This window comes from Castanea sativa, chromosome 11 (assembly GCF_040712315.1).
Source record: "Castanea sativa cultivar Marrone di Chiusa Pesio chromosome 11, ASM4071231v1".
Taxonomy (NCBI): Eukaryota; Viridiplantae; Streptophyta; class Magnoliopsida; order Fagales; family Fagaceae; genus Castanea; species Castanea sativa.
In genome coordinates this window covers 37,887,784-37,902,082 of record NC_134023.1, presented here as the reverse complement: position 1 = coordinate 37,902,082, position 14,299 = coordinate 37,887,784, and the positions used below count along the sequence as shown (strand labels likewise).

The 14,299-nt window shown below is 33.2% G+C and overlaps 2 protein-coding genes across 2 annotated transcripts; both read left to right on the top strand.

Moving 5' to 3' along the window:
* The first annotated feature begins 965 nt into the window (after positions 1–965).
* On the top strand, positions 966–6,441 carry LOC142615048 (nudix hydrolase 26, chloroplastic-like). Its single transcript, XM_075787731.1, has 6 exons — positions 966–1,263; positions 1,366–1,416; positions 3,507–3,599; positions 5,458–5,552; positions 5,896–6,010; positions 6,116–6,441. The coding sequence occupies exons 1-6, from the start codon at positions 1,027–1,029 to the stop codon at positions 6,179–6,181; spliced, it is 657 nt and encodes a 218-aa protein (XP_075643846.1). The 5' UTR covers positions 966–1,026; the 3' UTR covers positions 6,182–6,441.
* A 1,609-nt stretch (positions 6,442–8,050) lies between these two features.
* LOC142615049 (nudix hydrolase 26, chloroplastic-like) lies at positions 8,051–13,304 on the top strand. The gene is made up of 6 exons (XM_075787732.1): positions 8,051–8,373; positions 8,475–8,525; positions 10,970–11,062; positions 12,357–12,451; positions 12,789–12,903; positions 13,013–13,304. Exons 1-6 carry the CDS (start codon positions 8,308–8,310, stop codon positions 13,076–13,078), a joined length of 486 nt encoding a protein of 161 aa, XP_075643847.1. The 5' UTR covers positions 8,051–8,307; the 3' UTR covers positions 13,079–13,304.
* The last annotated feature ends 995 nt before the right edge of the window (positions 13,305–14,299 follow it).

Sequence of the window (14,299 nt, the reverse complement as noted above, 5' to 3'; positions counted from 1 at the left end):
CAAAGGAAAGATTTAAACTCCAAGTATTATAGACACATTTGGAGGTGCTAATTGTTGAGTTACAAGGCTCTTGGGCAGTGGATTGGCTTCTTGATTGTTGTGATTGATGGTGTTAATGGTAGATCCAGTCATAACTTGTCACCCAAAAATATGGCAGAAAATTAGTGGAAAAAATTTATCCAACTTTTTTATTTTTTATTTTTAACTATAGCTTCTAGATATATACTTTTTTTAAGGATAAAATTTAACTACAAAATTAATTGTAGCTTAAAGTTACAATTTTATTCAATATCTTTTTATTGGAGGTGAATTTTGAAATCTACTATTGGATTACATTTTATTCTTATATCCTCTATACTTGCAAAATTTCTAAAAAATTAAAGATTAATAGTTATGTCATCAATATGCTGCTTAAATTGCAAATTTTTATAATTTAAAATTATACATAAAATATAATCTTATATATCATAGAGTAAATAATATTTGATTAACACAAAATTTGACGTGTGTATTAAGAGCATAAAGAACATACAATCTAAGGGTTAGATTTTTGAAATGTTGTGGACATATCATTTCTCTTTTGAAATATGTACCAATGTTAATAATATTGAGTAAAATTATAAACTTAAATCACAACTAATATTGTAACTAAACTTTATCATTTTTTTAATACCAAAAAAACCGACTAATATCATGTAAATATAAATATACTTGTATATAGTCGGAAAAAAAAATTATTTTTAGAATGTTAACGGGTGCCTTAGATGTATTTGTCAATAAACCACTTTAAGAAAATTATAATAATTCTTTCATAGGAAATATATAAAAAAAAACTATGGAAAAAATTATTACTTTTTTTTTTCAAATAATTTTTTTAAATGTTTCTATAATAAAAATTTCTTTTAAAGTTAACTTTTCCTCGTCTTTTTTTTGGGGGGGGGGGTAAAAAAAGGAACTGCACAGTGTTGGACAGGACAGCAATGGGATGAGTTAGAAAGCGAGGGGGCGCACGGCTCCTGAAATGAAATGGCATTTTTATTATGCTGCCGATTCTCTATCTGTACTTCCCCTAAATTAAAGTCCCTGCCACTGCCACTCTCCCTTCATAACCATTACCAAAACCCTTCAATAACTAAATCTAATACACTCTCCTATTCCTATTCCTCTTCCTATACATCATCATCATCATCATCATCCATGGATTCTCCTCCCCAAGGTTACAGGAGAAACGTTGGTATCTGTCTCATCAATCCTTCCAAAAAGGTTTACTATCTCTCTGTGTTCTGTACATGGGTTTTTATATGTATGTGTTGAATTGACTTGCAAGTTTTTCTTTTTCTTTGTTTTTTTTTGGGGTTGTGGCAGATTTTTTCAGCTTCAAGGTTGGATATACCCAGTGCTTGGCAAATGCCCCAGGTAAATTTTTTTTTTCCTTTTTTGGTTTTATATTGAGGTGTTGTAATTTGATTGTTTTTTAAACTAAATTACTTTGTTTGCTTGCTGTGATTATTTATGATAATAAAAATAAAATGAGAAATTGTAGACAGGTACCCACTTGTATTTCATGGACTTATGATCTTTCCAAGTTTTTTTTTTTCATAGATGAAATGGGTTTTCGGGAAAGAAAGTAATTTCGTAAGACTTTGTTGATGAATGACGTTTCTTCAATCAGCATGTTTTATTTTATTCTGATTGGAATTGTTTTTATTTCAAATCTTTCAAATCTTTTTGTGTGAGGAGTTGGTGATCTTGAGTTGAGTGATACAATGATAATGACGCACAACGAAGGAAGAAGGAATGCTAAATACGGTCGATATCATGTTAACAAAAAGGAATCCCAATTTTAGGTCCCAACCCCAATTTTTTGAACTTTGAAGTAAAATTTATGGTAGTCTATGTTTGAAGTGTAGACTATGATGGTTGTTGTATGTAGAAAGCTTCTTCTTTTTTTTTTTTTTTTAATCTCAGCATGTAACTTGTTAAGCAAAAAAAGTCTGATCTGGGCATGCAACTGTGGCATTTTTTAATTTGAATGCAAATGCTGCATATGGGGCTGGCATTTGGACTCCTATATTCTAATTTTTGGAGTGAATGTAAGGCTTGTGAATGATGATTGAGGGCAGTCATATGGCAGCTTTGTACGCGTGCTTAATAATTTCTTTGTCCTGCACCATGTGGGTACCTCCTTTCATATTATCTGAATTATTGAAATAGGAAATCTGGGAATTGAAATGAAGGGTGTTCTGATGATACAAGATTCAAAGTCATAAAAGGGGAATGCAGAAGTTAGAAAGAGTTTACCATATTCAATAGAAAATGTTGAGATTTGCTACTACTTTCAGATCCAGATGACCAATTTGTATTTTTTTTTTAAACAAGTGCCAAATATGAAGTATATTCCAGTACCAAAATGCAATTTAATAAGAGTATAAGACATCTTCATGTCAGGAGCAAGCTAGCATATAGTTATCACCATAGTCTTTCCAAAACGTTAATAGCATCCACATGGTCTTAACTGTATACCGATTGGGATCATAGAGAAAGTTGATGAGTTCATCATTTTTTAAGGTGTAATTACTGATTCGTTCAATTTTGTGGAATTGCATTTGTGTAAGGGCCATACCTGCTTTTGTAATTTTTTGATAAGTGTCAAAAGATTCAAAATTTCATCCACATGCATGGGCCTTCACCTCAGTGTTGCTTCTGCTCTGCTCTTAGGTCTCCATTCAGAACTGTTCAATCGATAAAAGTAATATATAATTTTATGCTTAAGAAAGAACTTTTAGACGTGATTATTAGGAGGATTTTTTTTTTTGCTTAAGATTATTAGGAGGATTTGTGTTACTATTTATCCGCCTAATTTCTACTTTTGAAGTTTCTAATGCTTTTTATATGCAATTTAGTTTGTTATTTTACATTTTGTAACTGCAAATTTCCAAAACTGTTTGTCATATTATGTTTTTTTTTAATCATTTTTCTTTCATAATCCATTATAAACTTGTTTAGTGATTTTTAAGTGTGAGATGTTCTTTTGGTTCTTGAACTCAGTGCTAGGTTGGTATTAAAATTTTAGAAATGCACAATTATTGGAAATTTGGGGCCATTACGTGTACTGTGATAATCTCTCAAGACTATTTCTCCAATATTCATTGCTTGATTTAAGCAACCACTTCAAGGCATTTGCCACTGGGTCTATTAACAACTGGCGATACATAAGTTTTTTCTGGATTGAAGTGCACCTGTCTGTAGTTATTTATAGTAATTTTGGATATATGAAACCAAAGCTAAAACTTCTCATTCCATCTTCCATTGAATATGTGATGGAAGAAAAGCATCATAGTTTTAACTATGAAGATTTTAATGATTTGTGATTGTGGTTGTTGAACTAGAACATATAGTAAATAAAATGTGTAGTAGTTTTTACTAAACTTGTATTTCCTTCTATTCATGATATAATTCTTTTATATGAGATTATTATTGGTATTTTGTACATTTTAATTTAATAGGGTGGTGTCGATGAGGGTGAAGATCCTAGAAATGCAGCCATCAGGGAATTAAGAGAAGAGACAGGAGTTAGTTCAGCAGAAGTTATTGCAGAGGTATGAAATTTGGACCTTTCTTCCTTAAATTACCATTTTTCGGGATGCATATAGACTTTGTTTGGGAAGGTGTCAGACTGCAGTAGAAATTGCTTAATAAAGCTGTTGATGCTTTCCTTTGGAGATCTGAATTGAATGTCTTTTATGCTTAGGTTTTAAGGAACTGATCACCTTTGATGGAGGATAATTAAAATAGGAAGACATAACTATTCCTGAACCAATCTTCATTGTCTGGCAAAGTATCTGATTTGTTAACCTCCTTTAATTTTTCTTTTTTTAAAACTCGTCTGTATGGTATTATGACTGCTTTGGCATGACTGATCTCCTTCAATTCAGAACCTTCAATACCTCGCACACTCCCCCCCCCCTGCAACACACATACACCACAAAAGGGAAAAACTGAAAAATCTTCTCCTCTTGTATACTCAGCCACGATGTGAAAGGACATGGTTGTCTTTGGCTGAAACACACAGAACTTAATTGCTTTTTTATTAAAACTTAAAAAGGAAAGTGAGATATATTTCTGTTTAGCATCTTTACTACTTGATACTATGAGTCTGTTTGGGATTCGCTTATTTTGCTAAAATTGAAAACTTTTTGCTGAAAACACTGTAGATAGAAATAAATGTTAGTTGAAATAGTACAGTGGAGCCCATGAATAGTACTAAAAAGTGTAATTAGACCCATGAATAGTAACAAAAATAAGCTGAATAGTAAAATAAGCTGGCAAAAAATAAGCTAGCCAAACAAACACTATATCTTGACAAGGTGTACTCAATTGTCTATCCTGTAGGTGTTTGTGCACCCTAGATAGAGTTGAATGGTGAATGAGAACTCATGTAGCCATTTCCAAGTAGTAGGGCTTAAGGATTAGTTGTGTATTTCGGCATCACCCATCATGTTACTCTGTAAGTAAACCTTAATCCAACCTTTGTTTCCAGCCTTTCCCGCTTCAAACCCTAGCCCTAGGTCTTCCTAAACTCTACAACAGATGGTGTCCAGAAACTCCTAAATCATATTTGGTATCACCACCTCTGTCCCACGTCAATCTACTAAGCCGCGTATAATAATGATTGGTTTGATGACTTAGGTCAAGAATTTTGAAAAATTACTAAAATGTCAAGTTTTTGTTTGTATTTGGAGCTGGAATACACCTAAAAGCACATAGAAAGAAAAAAGGAAAGTAATTATAAGACTATAGGAGAGACAAGTTGAACATCAACTAGGGTTCTTGGCCATCACACATCAATCAAGTAGCTGTTTTCCCATGTTCTTTTCATTCATTTCTTTAAGAGTATGTAAATCCACAACTAATAGAGATGATGGCCAACCAAACTTGGTGTCCATGTTTTGTCAAGGTCAACATACTTGCTGCTGAACTCAAAACTGATAAATCTGACCCTACCTTGACGCATAAGTTACACAAAACTAAAGTCAGAAGCTAAAAGATTGCAGATATATCCTTATGCTTAACTTCGTAGAACCAAGATTTATTACAATAGTTTGTATTTATCAGAGAAGTGCCAAGAGCTTCCAGACTTGAAATTGGAATTGATTTGATGATCTACCATTCTGCAATATCCACTCTGCTCTGTGTGTTTTTATGAGGTACAGAAGTGCCATGCATCTAGGATTATTGAGGTTCTTATTTTTGTGAGGTTTCCCTTTAAGTAAAAAACAAATCTGTCAGTATTTTTAATACTAATGCTATAACTGGCTAATTCCTTCCCATCTACAAGTCTGTCAGTATTTTTAATACTAATGCTCCATGGTTGTCTATCAACTCATGCATGATATTTTAATCTTACAATTCCATTGTTAGCAATAAGTTAAAGCTTGAGTTGGCTTTCACATGCAGGTACCTCATTGGTTGACATATGACTTCCCACCTGAAGTCAGGGAAAAGCTTAAACATCAGTGGGGATCAGACTGGAAGGGTCAAGCACAGAAGTGGTGAGCATATGATACAGCCATACATTGTTAGATGCGGTATATATGGTGAAGGGGCTGCAACTGAGTTTAGATTAGGTCAGATTCAGTTTAGATAATTAATCAAGCTGAGGATTAGTATATTAAACCTAGGAAAATTCAAATGTCAACTTGTAACCATAGGATACATTCAACCTAACAAAACCTAATTGAAGGTACAAAATTTCAGATTTTTTTGGTTGGGGGCGTTTAGAATATAGTAATTTGGATACGCAAGTAATCATAGAATTAAATTTATCTCCATAGATATACATGCCTGTGAGTGTAAATTTGTATTTAACTTCATCAAACTTGCAAACCCTTTCAGGTTTCTTCTTAAATTCACTGGGAAGGATGAAGAAATCAATCTGTTGGGTGATGGGACCGAGAAAGCTGAATTTGGCGAGTGGTCATGGATGTCTCCAGAACAAATAGTTGAGCTTGTGGGTACCTTATTACTTTTTTTTTTTTACTGGTTCAAAGACTGCTAGATTTGGTATTTTGGTCTTGTTGGTTTACTTACATGGTCTTTATTACATTCTATGCAGGCAGTGGATTTTAAGAAGCCTGTTTACAAGGAAGTTATGACAGCTTTTGCTCCACATCTTCAGTAAACTTAAGTTTTAGTATCCACTATTTGGTTGCTTCGAAATGGGCAGTCCTTCAATTAACCGAATGGGATGATTCAAAATTGGAAATTAATTCAATGAGCCATGGTTGACTGAGTTATACATACCGGATATCAGTTGCAGGTCCAAGTCTTTGTAATGACAACATGTTGCTATATCAATTAAAAAATTCAACTTGATAAATTCACTAGGCCTGTTTGTGGCAATATCATCCTGTTTGTGGAGATATCTCTTCATTCTTGACAGAGTTGATTGTTTATTTAATTATTTTACCCCAAGCCAATAAATGCTCAAGAACCTGCCAAATCACTGGCCAATACTTGGGCAAATCAACCTTCCGTCTTTCCTCAATTGATGCATTTTGTTATGTCTTTGGCTCAGTGGTTTCTCTTTAACAAACTCATGCTAAATTTGCAGGAGGATGTGATTATTTGGTATGGAATCTGGATTCGATTGTTATAAGAGGAGTGGCAGTGCTGTCACTAGAACCCTGACACTATAAGCCTTTAAAGAAGTTGAGAGCTGACAGCCCACGCCAACACCTTCACTTTTAAAGGTTTCTTTGGTTGGTGATATAAGGTTGGTTTTAATACCATTTATCACAATCCATAACGAGTTGGCCATACTTAGACGAGGGTAGTGTTTGTTACATACAACTTTGTGTATAGGGTACGTGTAAGAGTATTTTATCTTTTAGACAATACCTTCATAGCTATCCGAACAATACCTTAATAATTATCCAAAATTGCTTATATAATTCAGATCGACTCATTACAACAAACGTGGGTCTTAGTACACGCAATGTCTTTAATCTAAATCCACACAATCCTTGTCCTCCTTCTGGCGTGCAGAGAATCAGACATGGAGAAGACAATAAATATGTGCCCACGATGGGCTTATATTTTGGCACATGGATTTGAAGCACCAAGAATCAAAATATGTTCCATGAGAAAATTCCTAATACGGAAACTTCATTCAATGACGAAACGGCTTAGAAAATCAGTAAGTATGTATAAATAAGTAAATAATTAAACTTGGATGTATATTACCAAATTGAAACAAAGTACCAACAACAGGACATATAAAATTAAACACAAATATTACATTATTTTTCTGACTATGAATTAGTTTATATGATTGTACATTTCTTATATGTTTTTATTATTTGTCAATTAGTTAGCTAATAGGGCATTTGTATTTTGTTTTCTGTTTTGAGATGTTGATATTGTGTAGAAGTGAAACTTTTGTGTTTATTTTTAATAATACGTAAGAATGATGAATTGCAATGGCGCTATTGATGTTAGCTTGAGTTATTAAACATATAGGACATTAGCTCGACCAAGACATTTGGAGGTAATAAAATGGTTTTTCCTTGTAATTTTCATGATATTGGATATGCCAAGTTTCTTATTATACTGCTTATCAGTTTACAATCACGGTCCACAAAATTCTACTAAATACAAAATGAAAGAAGAAATTGGTCTAATAGTCTCCTAAATTGAATGAGAATAGGTGCATAAAATTGTCCAGCTCAATTACAATTTGTTACGTTCGAGATCTTCGCATATAAATTATCTGAATAGAAAGTGTATAAAAAATATGTTCATTAGTTTAGAGAAAAAATAACAGCAAAAATCTAAACTATTTAGTTTGTATAGAAAGCTAATAAAGGAAAAATCCAATTTTGATTCTAACTGAATTTTCTTTGAACTTTAGTGTGATATATATATATATATATATATTTATAATTATTGAACAAATACAATTAAACTCTTTAGTATCAGTGGTAAATTCAAGTAATGTATTAAAAAAAGTAATGCATTATAAAATATATGAAAAAATTGGAGTAGACCCGCCCTGAGCCAATTCTAGCCAGCTTAAAATTACTCTTTGTTTTGATCCGATTGACTCGACCTGACCGTTTTGGCATGTCAATGGTCAAAGGACAGCACTGGGATGAGTGATGGAGAGTTTATTATGGGACCAACTCTCCTCTTTATTAGTTCTCCTAAATTGAAGTCCCTGTCACTGCCACTCTCGCTTCATCACCAAAACGCTTTCAACAACTAAAAAAATCTAATACACTCTCCTATTCCTATACATCATCTTCCATGGATTATACTCCCCAAGGTTACAGGAGAAACGTTGGTGTTTGTCTCATCAATCCTTACAAAAAGGTATGTTATCTCTCTCTCTTTCTTCTGTACATGGATTTTTATATGTGTATGTGTTGAATTGACTTGCATGTTTTTCTTTTTTCTTTTCTTGGTTGTGGCAGATTTTTGCAGCTTCAAGGTTTGATATAAACAGTGCTTGGCAAATGCCGCAGGTAGTTTTTTTTTTTGGTTTTACATTGAGGTGTTGTTCTGTGTTTGCTTGCTGCGAAAATATACGATATTTTATAAATAAAATGAGAAATAGACAGACCCCATTTGTATTTGATGGACCTATGTTCTTTCCAAAAATGTTTTATGTTTTTTCATCGATGAAATGGGTTTCTGGGAAAGAAAGTGACTTCGTAAGACTTTGTTGATGAATTGTGTTTCATCAATTAGCATGTTTTATTTTTTTCTTATTGGAATTGTTTTAGTTTGATTTGTTTTTTGATTGAAACAGATGGAAACACTGTTTCAAATCTTTCTTGTGTGAGGAGTTGGTGACTTTAGTTGAGTGATACAATAATGACCCACAACAAAACAAAAAAGGGATGCTAAATACAATGTGTGTGTCGATTTGGAACTAAAATGCAAACTTTATTGTAGTATGTGCTTGAAGCGGAGGCTATGATGGCTGTTGTATGTAGAAATTTAATGTTTAATCTCAGCATGTAACTTGTTAAGGAAAAGTCTGATCTGTGCATGTAACTGCAGCATTTTGAATTTGAATGCAAATACTGCATATGGGGCCAGCATCTGGTTTTTTATATGCCAATATATGGAGAAAATGTAGAACTTGTGAATGACATTGAGGGTTATTTGCAGCTTTGTAAACATGCTTAATTGTTTCTTTGTCCTGCTCTTTGCGGGTGCCTCCTATCCTAGAAAGCATAGACACTTCATTTGGGGTGCGGTACCCGTATCGGACACGAGACATGTTGGGACACTTTTCTAACCGTGTTCCTTTTTTGAAAAATTGTAGGACACAACTAGGACACTTATCTTTTATTTCTTTTTAGTTTTAATCTTGAACACTTATCTAGTTATCTTTTATATACTCTTTTAGATTTGGTTTGTATCCTAATTTCTAATCATCATACATTAATCATGAATTTCCTTTATTATCCTTTATTGCGCTTAAATTAATATATGTTTAACATTATATGAAAAAATAAATGCTTAACAATATTTAAAAAAAAAAATTTAATAATTAATTAATATACGTATCCTCCATCCCAATTTTTCAAAAATTGCCATGACACCATGTCGTACCCGCATCCGTATCCATGTCTATGCTTCATAGCTCCTATTATATTATCTAAATTAATAAAATAGGCAATCTGGGAAGTTACCTATCAAAAAAAAAAAAACTAGGAAGTTGAAATGAAGGGTGTTTTGATGATTGCAGATCAGTCATAAAGGGGAACAAAGAAGTTAGAAAGAATTTACCATATTTAGGAATGTACAGGAATCTTGTGTCTTACATAAAGGGATATGTAAGGGCTGCTGTATTTTATAGAAAATGTTGAGATTTGCTACTAAGTTCAGATCCAAAAAACCACTGTGTATGTTTTATAAAGTATTGCCAAACTTGATGTACTTTTTAGTACCAAAAGGCAATTTAATAAGACATCAACTTGTCATCAGTAAGTCCAGTATATAGTAATTATTAATGTAGTCTGTCCAAAAAGTTAATGGCATCCACAATGTTTCATCCCTATAGTGATTGGTATCATAGAATAGGTTGAGTTCATCTTTTTTCTCAAGGTATAATTACTGGTTCATTCAATTTTGTGGATTTACGTTTATGTGAGGACCATGCCTGCTTTTGTAGTTTCTTGATAAGTGACAAAAAAGTCTGAATTTCATCCACATGCATGGGTCCTCACCTCAGTGTTGCTTCTGCCATGCTCTTAGGCTCCATTCAAAACTGTTCAAAGGATAAAAATAATATAGAATTTTATGTGTGAGAAAGAAATTTTAGAGGTGATTTAGTGATTATTAGGATTCTACTCTTGTTGTTTCTAATGCATTTCATGTGCAATTTAGTTTGTATTTTACATTTTGTTACTGTAAATTTCCAAAACCTTTTATGCAGTATTATGCATTTGTTCAATCATTTTGTTTTCAGAATTCATTATATAAACTTGTTTAGTGATTTTGCAGTGGTAGCTATTCTTTTAGAACTGCACAACTGTTGAAATTTTGGGCTGTTACATATAGTTTGATAATCTCTTGAGACTATAGCTCCAATTATCATTGCATGATGAAAGCAATCACTTCAAGGCATCAGCCACTGGGTCCATTAACAATTGGGGATATATATGAGTTTTTTGAATCAAATTGAGCCTGTCTGCAGTTATTTATGGTTAAATTTTGGAGACTTGAAACCAAAACTAAGACTTCTGTTTCTGTCTTCCATAGAATATGTGATGGGAGAAAAAGCATCCTAGTTTTTACTATGAAGATGTCAATGTTTTGTGGTTTTAATTCTTGAACAAAAACTTCTACTAATTAAAGTTGAGGTAGTCTTTACTAAACTTGTGTTTCCTTTTTGCACAATATGATTCTTTTATGTGAGATTATAATTGGTGTTTTGTAATATTTAATTTAATAGGGTGGTGTCGATGAGGGTGAAGATCCTAGAAGTGCAGCCATCAGGGAATTAAGAGAAGATACAGGGGTTAGTTCAGTGGAAATTGTTGCAGAGGTATGAATTTTGGACTTTCTTAAATTAAAAAATTTTGGGATGCTTGTATAACTCTCTCTCTCTCTCTCTCTCTCTCTCTCTCTCTCTCTCTCTATATATATATATATATATATATATAACTGCATTTTGCTTGAGGAAAGTGTGAGATTGCAGCAGAAATTGCATAATAAAGTTGTTGATACTTTGCTTTGGAGATCTGAATTGATTCTCTTATGCCTAGGTTTGGAAAAGCTGACCAGCTTTGATGGTAGAGAAGTTAATAGAAAGGCATAACAGTTCATTAACCAATATTAATTGAGTGCTTTTCCTATTGAGGCACGTTAGCCTTATTGTTCTTTATATCACTTTCTCTTTTTTTCTTCTCTTTATCGTGGTACTATTCACAGGTACTATTTATACAGCCCTGAACACTATAAGCTTCTCTCTTGTCCTTCCTTCTCACCCCAAGTCAAGCCCTTACTCTTGACTATCAAAACCATAAAGCCCCACGTATGTTCTCTATCATTCTTATATTTAATTTTTGCCCCCACCCAGGGTGCCTCAGCAGTAAGGGAGAATGCCTAGACTAACTGTAAACCCAAAAGTCTCTAGTTTGATTCCTAGCTGAGGCATTTAATGATTTACCCGATGCTTGCTCAATGGGGGTGTGTAGGCATCGGGAGTTTTATCCCTCAAGGGTGGTCCCTCTAGCCCCATACCGGGTTCCTTTTCATAAAAATAAAATAAAAATCTTCTTTAATACTCGTTCTGTAATCACCTTGCATCATTGCATATTACTTTTGGACTTAATCAACCACCCTACTCGACTGGTTGACCTCTCTTAGTTCTACATCTATGTATGTATTCAATTTTCCCTTGGCTACCCAGCCTTCAATTTTCCCAGATATGATTACGTTTTTTTCTGAGACAAGCATAGTGAACTTCTATGCCAAAGTTTAATGCATGGTTTTCTAGTGTGTCAATGTCTAATATCCAATCTGCTGTGTGTGTGTGAGAGGAGCAGAAATGCTGTGGCATCTAGTTTTATTGGGGTTCTAATTTTTGTTTTGTGCCCTTTAATTCTAACATTCTTTTGAAAAAAATAGAAAATAAAACCTCGACTACATTATAACTGGCTAATTTCTTCCTGTCTACAAGTCTGTAAGTATTTTTAATACTAATGCCCCGCAGCTGTCTATCAACTCACACATGATATTTTAATCTTACAATAGATCTGGAGTTCTGCCCTATAGCCAATTTTGCTACATTTTGTTGTTAGCAATAAGTTAAAGCCTGAGTTGGGTTTCACATGCAGGTACCTTATTGGTTGACATTTGACTTCCCACCTGAAGTCAGGGAAAAGCTTAAACATCTGTGGGAATCAGACTGGAAGGGTCAAGTACAGAAGTGGTGAGCATATGCATGGAGCCATGAATTGTTAGATGCAGTAGATACAGTGAAGAGATGCAACTGAGTCTAGATTAGGTCAGATACAGTGAGTTAAGGGAATTAACCAAACTGAGGATTAGTTTATCAAACCCAGGACACGTCAAACGCCAACTTAAACCTTGGATGCATCCATTGTAATTTAGGGCACAAATTTGCAGGTTTTTTTTTTTTTTTTGGATCGTGAGCATGTAGAACATAATTTAGATACATAAGTAATTTCAGAATTAAATTTATCTCCATAGATGTACATCCCTGCGTGTAAATTCAGTTAACTTTATCAAGCTTGCAAAATTTTCAGGTTTCTTGTTAAATTCACTGGGACAGATGAAGAAATCAATCTGTGGGGTGATGGGACAGAGAAAGCTGAATTTGGAAAGTGGTCATGGATGTCTCCAGAACAAATAGTTGAGCTTGTGGGTAGACCTTATAATCTTAATAGTATTTTTACTGGTTCAGAAACAGCTGGAATTGGTATTTTGGTCTTGTTGGTTTACTTACATGGTCTTTTTCCATTCTGTGCAGGCAGTGGATTTTAAGAAGCCTATTTACAAGGAAGTTATGACAGCTTTTTCTCCATATCTTCAGTAAACTTAAGTTATAGTATTCACTGTTTGGTTTCTTCCAAATGAGCAGTCCTACAATTAACCGAATACGATAATTTAAAACAGGAAAATAATTCAATGAGCCATGGTTGACTGAGTTATATATACGCCAGATATCGGCTTGCAGGTCCAACTCCTTGTAATGACATCATTTTGCTATGTCAATTGAATATATTCTAATAAATTCACTGGGCCTGTTTGTGGCTTCATCATCTTGTTTGTGGGAATGTCTCTTCATTCTTGAAAGGTTATTACATAGTTTTTCTTAGGGCAAGACTTACGTACAATAACTTAGTTGTTGTTCCTTAAGTTCCCAAATTATATTTCTACACGTAGATAGTTTACACAGATAAATGAAGCAACTACTTTCAAGACCTAAAATACAATAAATCCATATTTTTGGAGAAATAAAAAAAGGTTACCGTTAATACCTATGATATAGAAAATGTATCTCAAAATTTATAATTAAAAAAAAACACAAAAATGTGAAATATTTTCCCAAACCAATTCTCTGCAAAACTATGATTTAAAACCTATATATATATCCAAAATTTTCACCCTTATATCAGATAGAAAAAAATGTATACAACGCTTTTAGGACCCAATCCCAAAGCCCAACAAAACCATGATTCAAAAGTTTAATAATAAATAAAATCTCATAAAAATCCAAATGTTCTCTCCCTAATATCCAAAACACAAAAATCACATCACAAAATTTTATAATCAAAGAGAAAAGAAAAGAAAATGAAAGAAATAAATTATCTACAAATTTGGTGAACTTCAGCTTGTCAATCACTTGCTACCTCATATAGGACATAGCTAACTAGAAGAAAAAAAAAGGAATAGGTTAGGTACCAAATAAACTAAAATACACAAATCCGAAAATGCAAGGTGATTCCTTACTTCTATTCCCTAAGAAACCTTTTTTTTTGCAATTCCTATAGTGCAACAATTCCTGAAGTGTCAATGCTCATCATGTTTGTCATAAAATGAATTCAAATTGATCAATAGTGATAAAATTAAAGAGAAATCAACATTGGTATTGGATATCCAAGTGTATAAAACCTATTAGACATGTCATGGATTACTGATTGAACCTTTTTGCCTTCTCTTAAATTTATTTTCTTCTTCTATCACCCACCTTATTATCCTGTGATAAGTAGCATACATAGATTCAATGTAAAATGCACCACTTCTTGTTGGAGTT

What these genes read in the sequence shown, in the direction of transcription:
- LOC142615048 (XM_075787731.1), top strand. Translation starts at nt 1,027, where the DNA reads ATGGCATTTTTATTATGCTGCCGATTCTCTATCTGTACTTCCCCTAAA. An exon ending in AAGGGTCAAGCACAGAAGTG is followed by an intron (nt 5,553 to 5,895) that starts GTGAGCATATGA and finishes AAACCCTTTCAG; the next exon opens with GTTTCTTCTTAAATTCACTG. An exon ending in CAGAACAAATAGTTGAGCTT is followed by an intron (nt 6,011 to 6,115) that starts GTGGGTACCTTA and finishes CATTCTATGCAG; the next exon opens with GCAGTGGATTTTAAGAAGCC.
- LOC142615049 (XM_075787732.1), top strand. Translation starts at nt 8,308, where the DNA reads ATGGATTATACTCCCCAAGGTTACAGGAGAAACGTTGGTGTTTGTCTC. An exon ending in GTGCTTGGCAAATGCCGCAG is followed by an intron (nt 8,526 to 10,969) that starts GTAGTTTTTTTT and finishes TTAATTTAATAG; the next exon opens with GGTGGTGTCGATGAGGGTGA. An exon ending in CAGTGGAAATTGTTGCAGAG is followed by an intron (nt 11,063 to 12,356) that starts GTATGAATTTTG and finishes TTTCACATGCAG; the next exon opens with GTACCTTATTGGTTGACATT.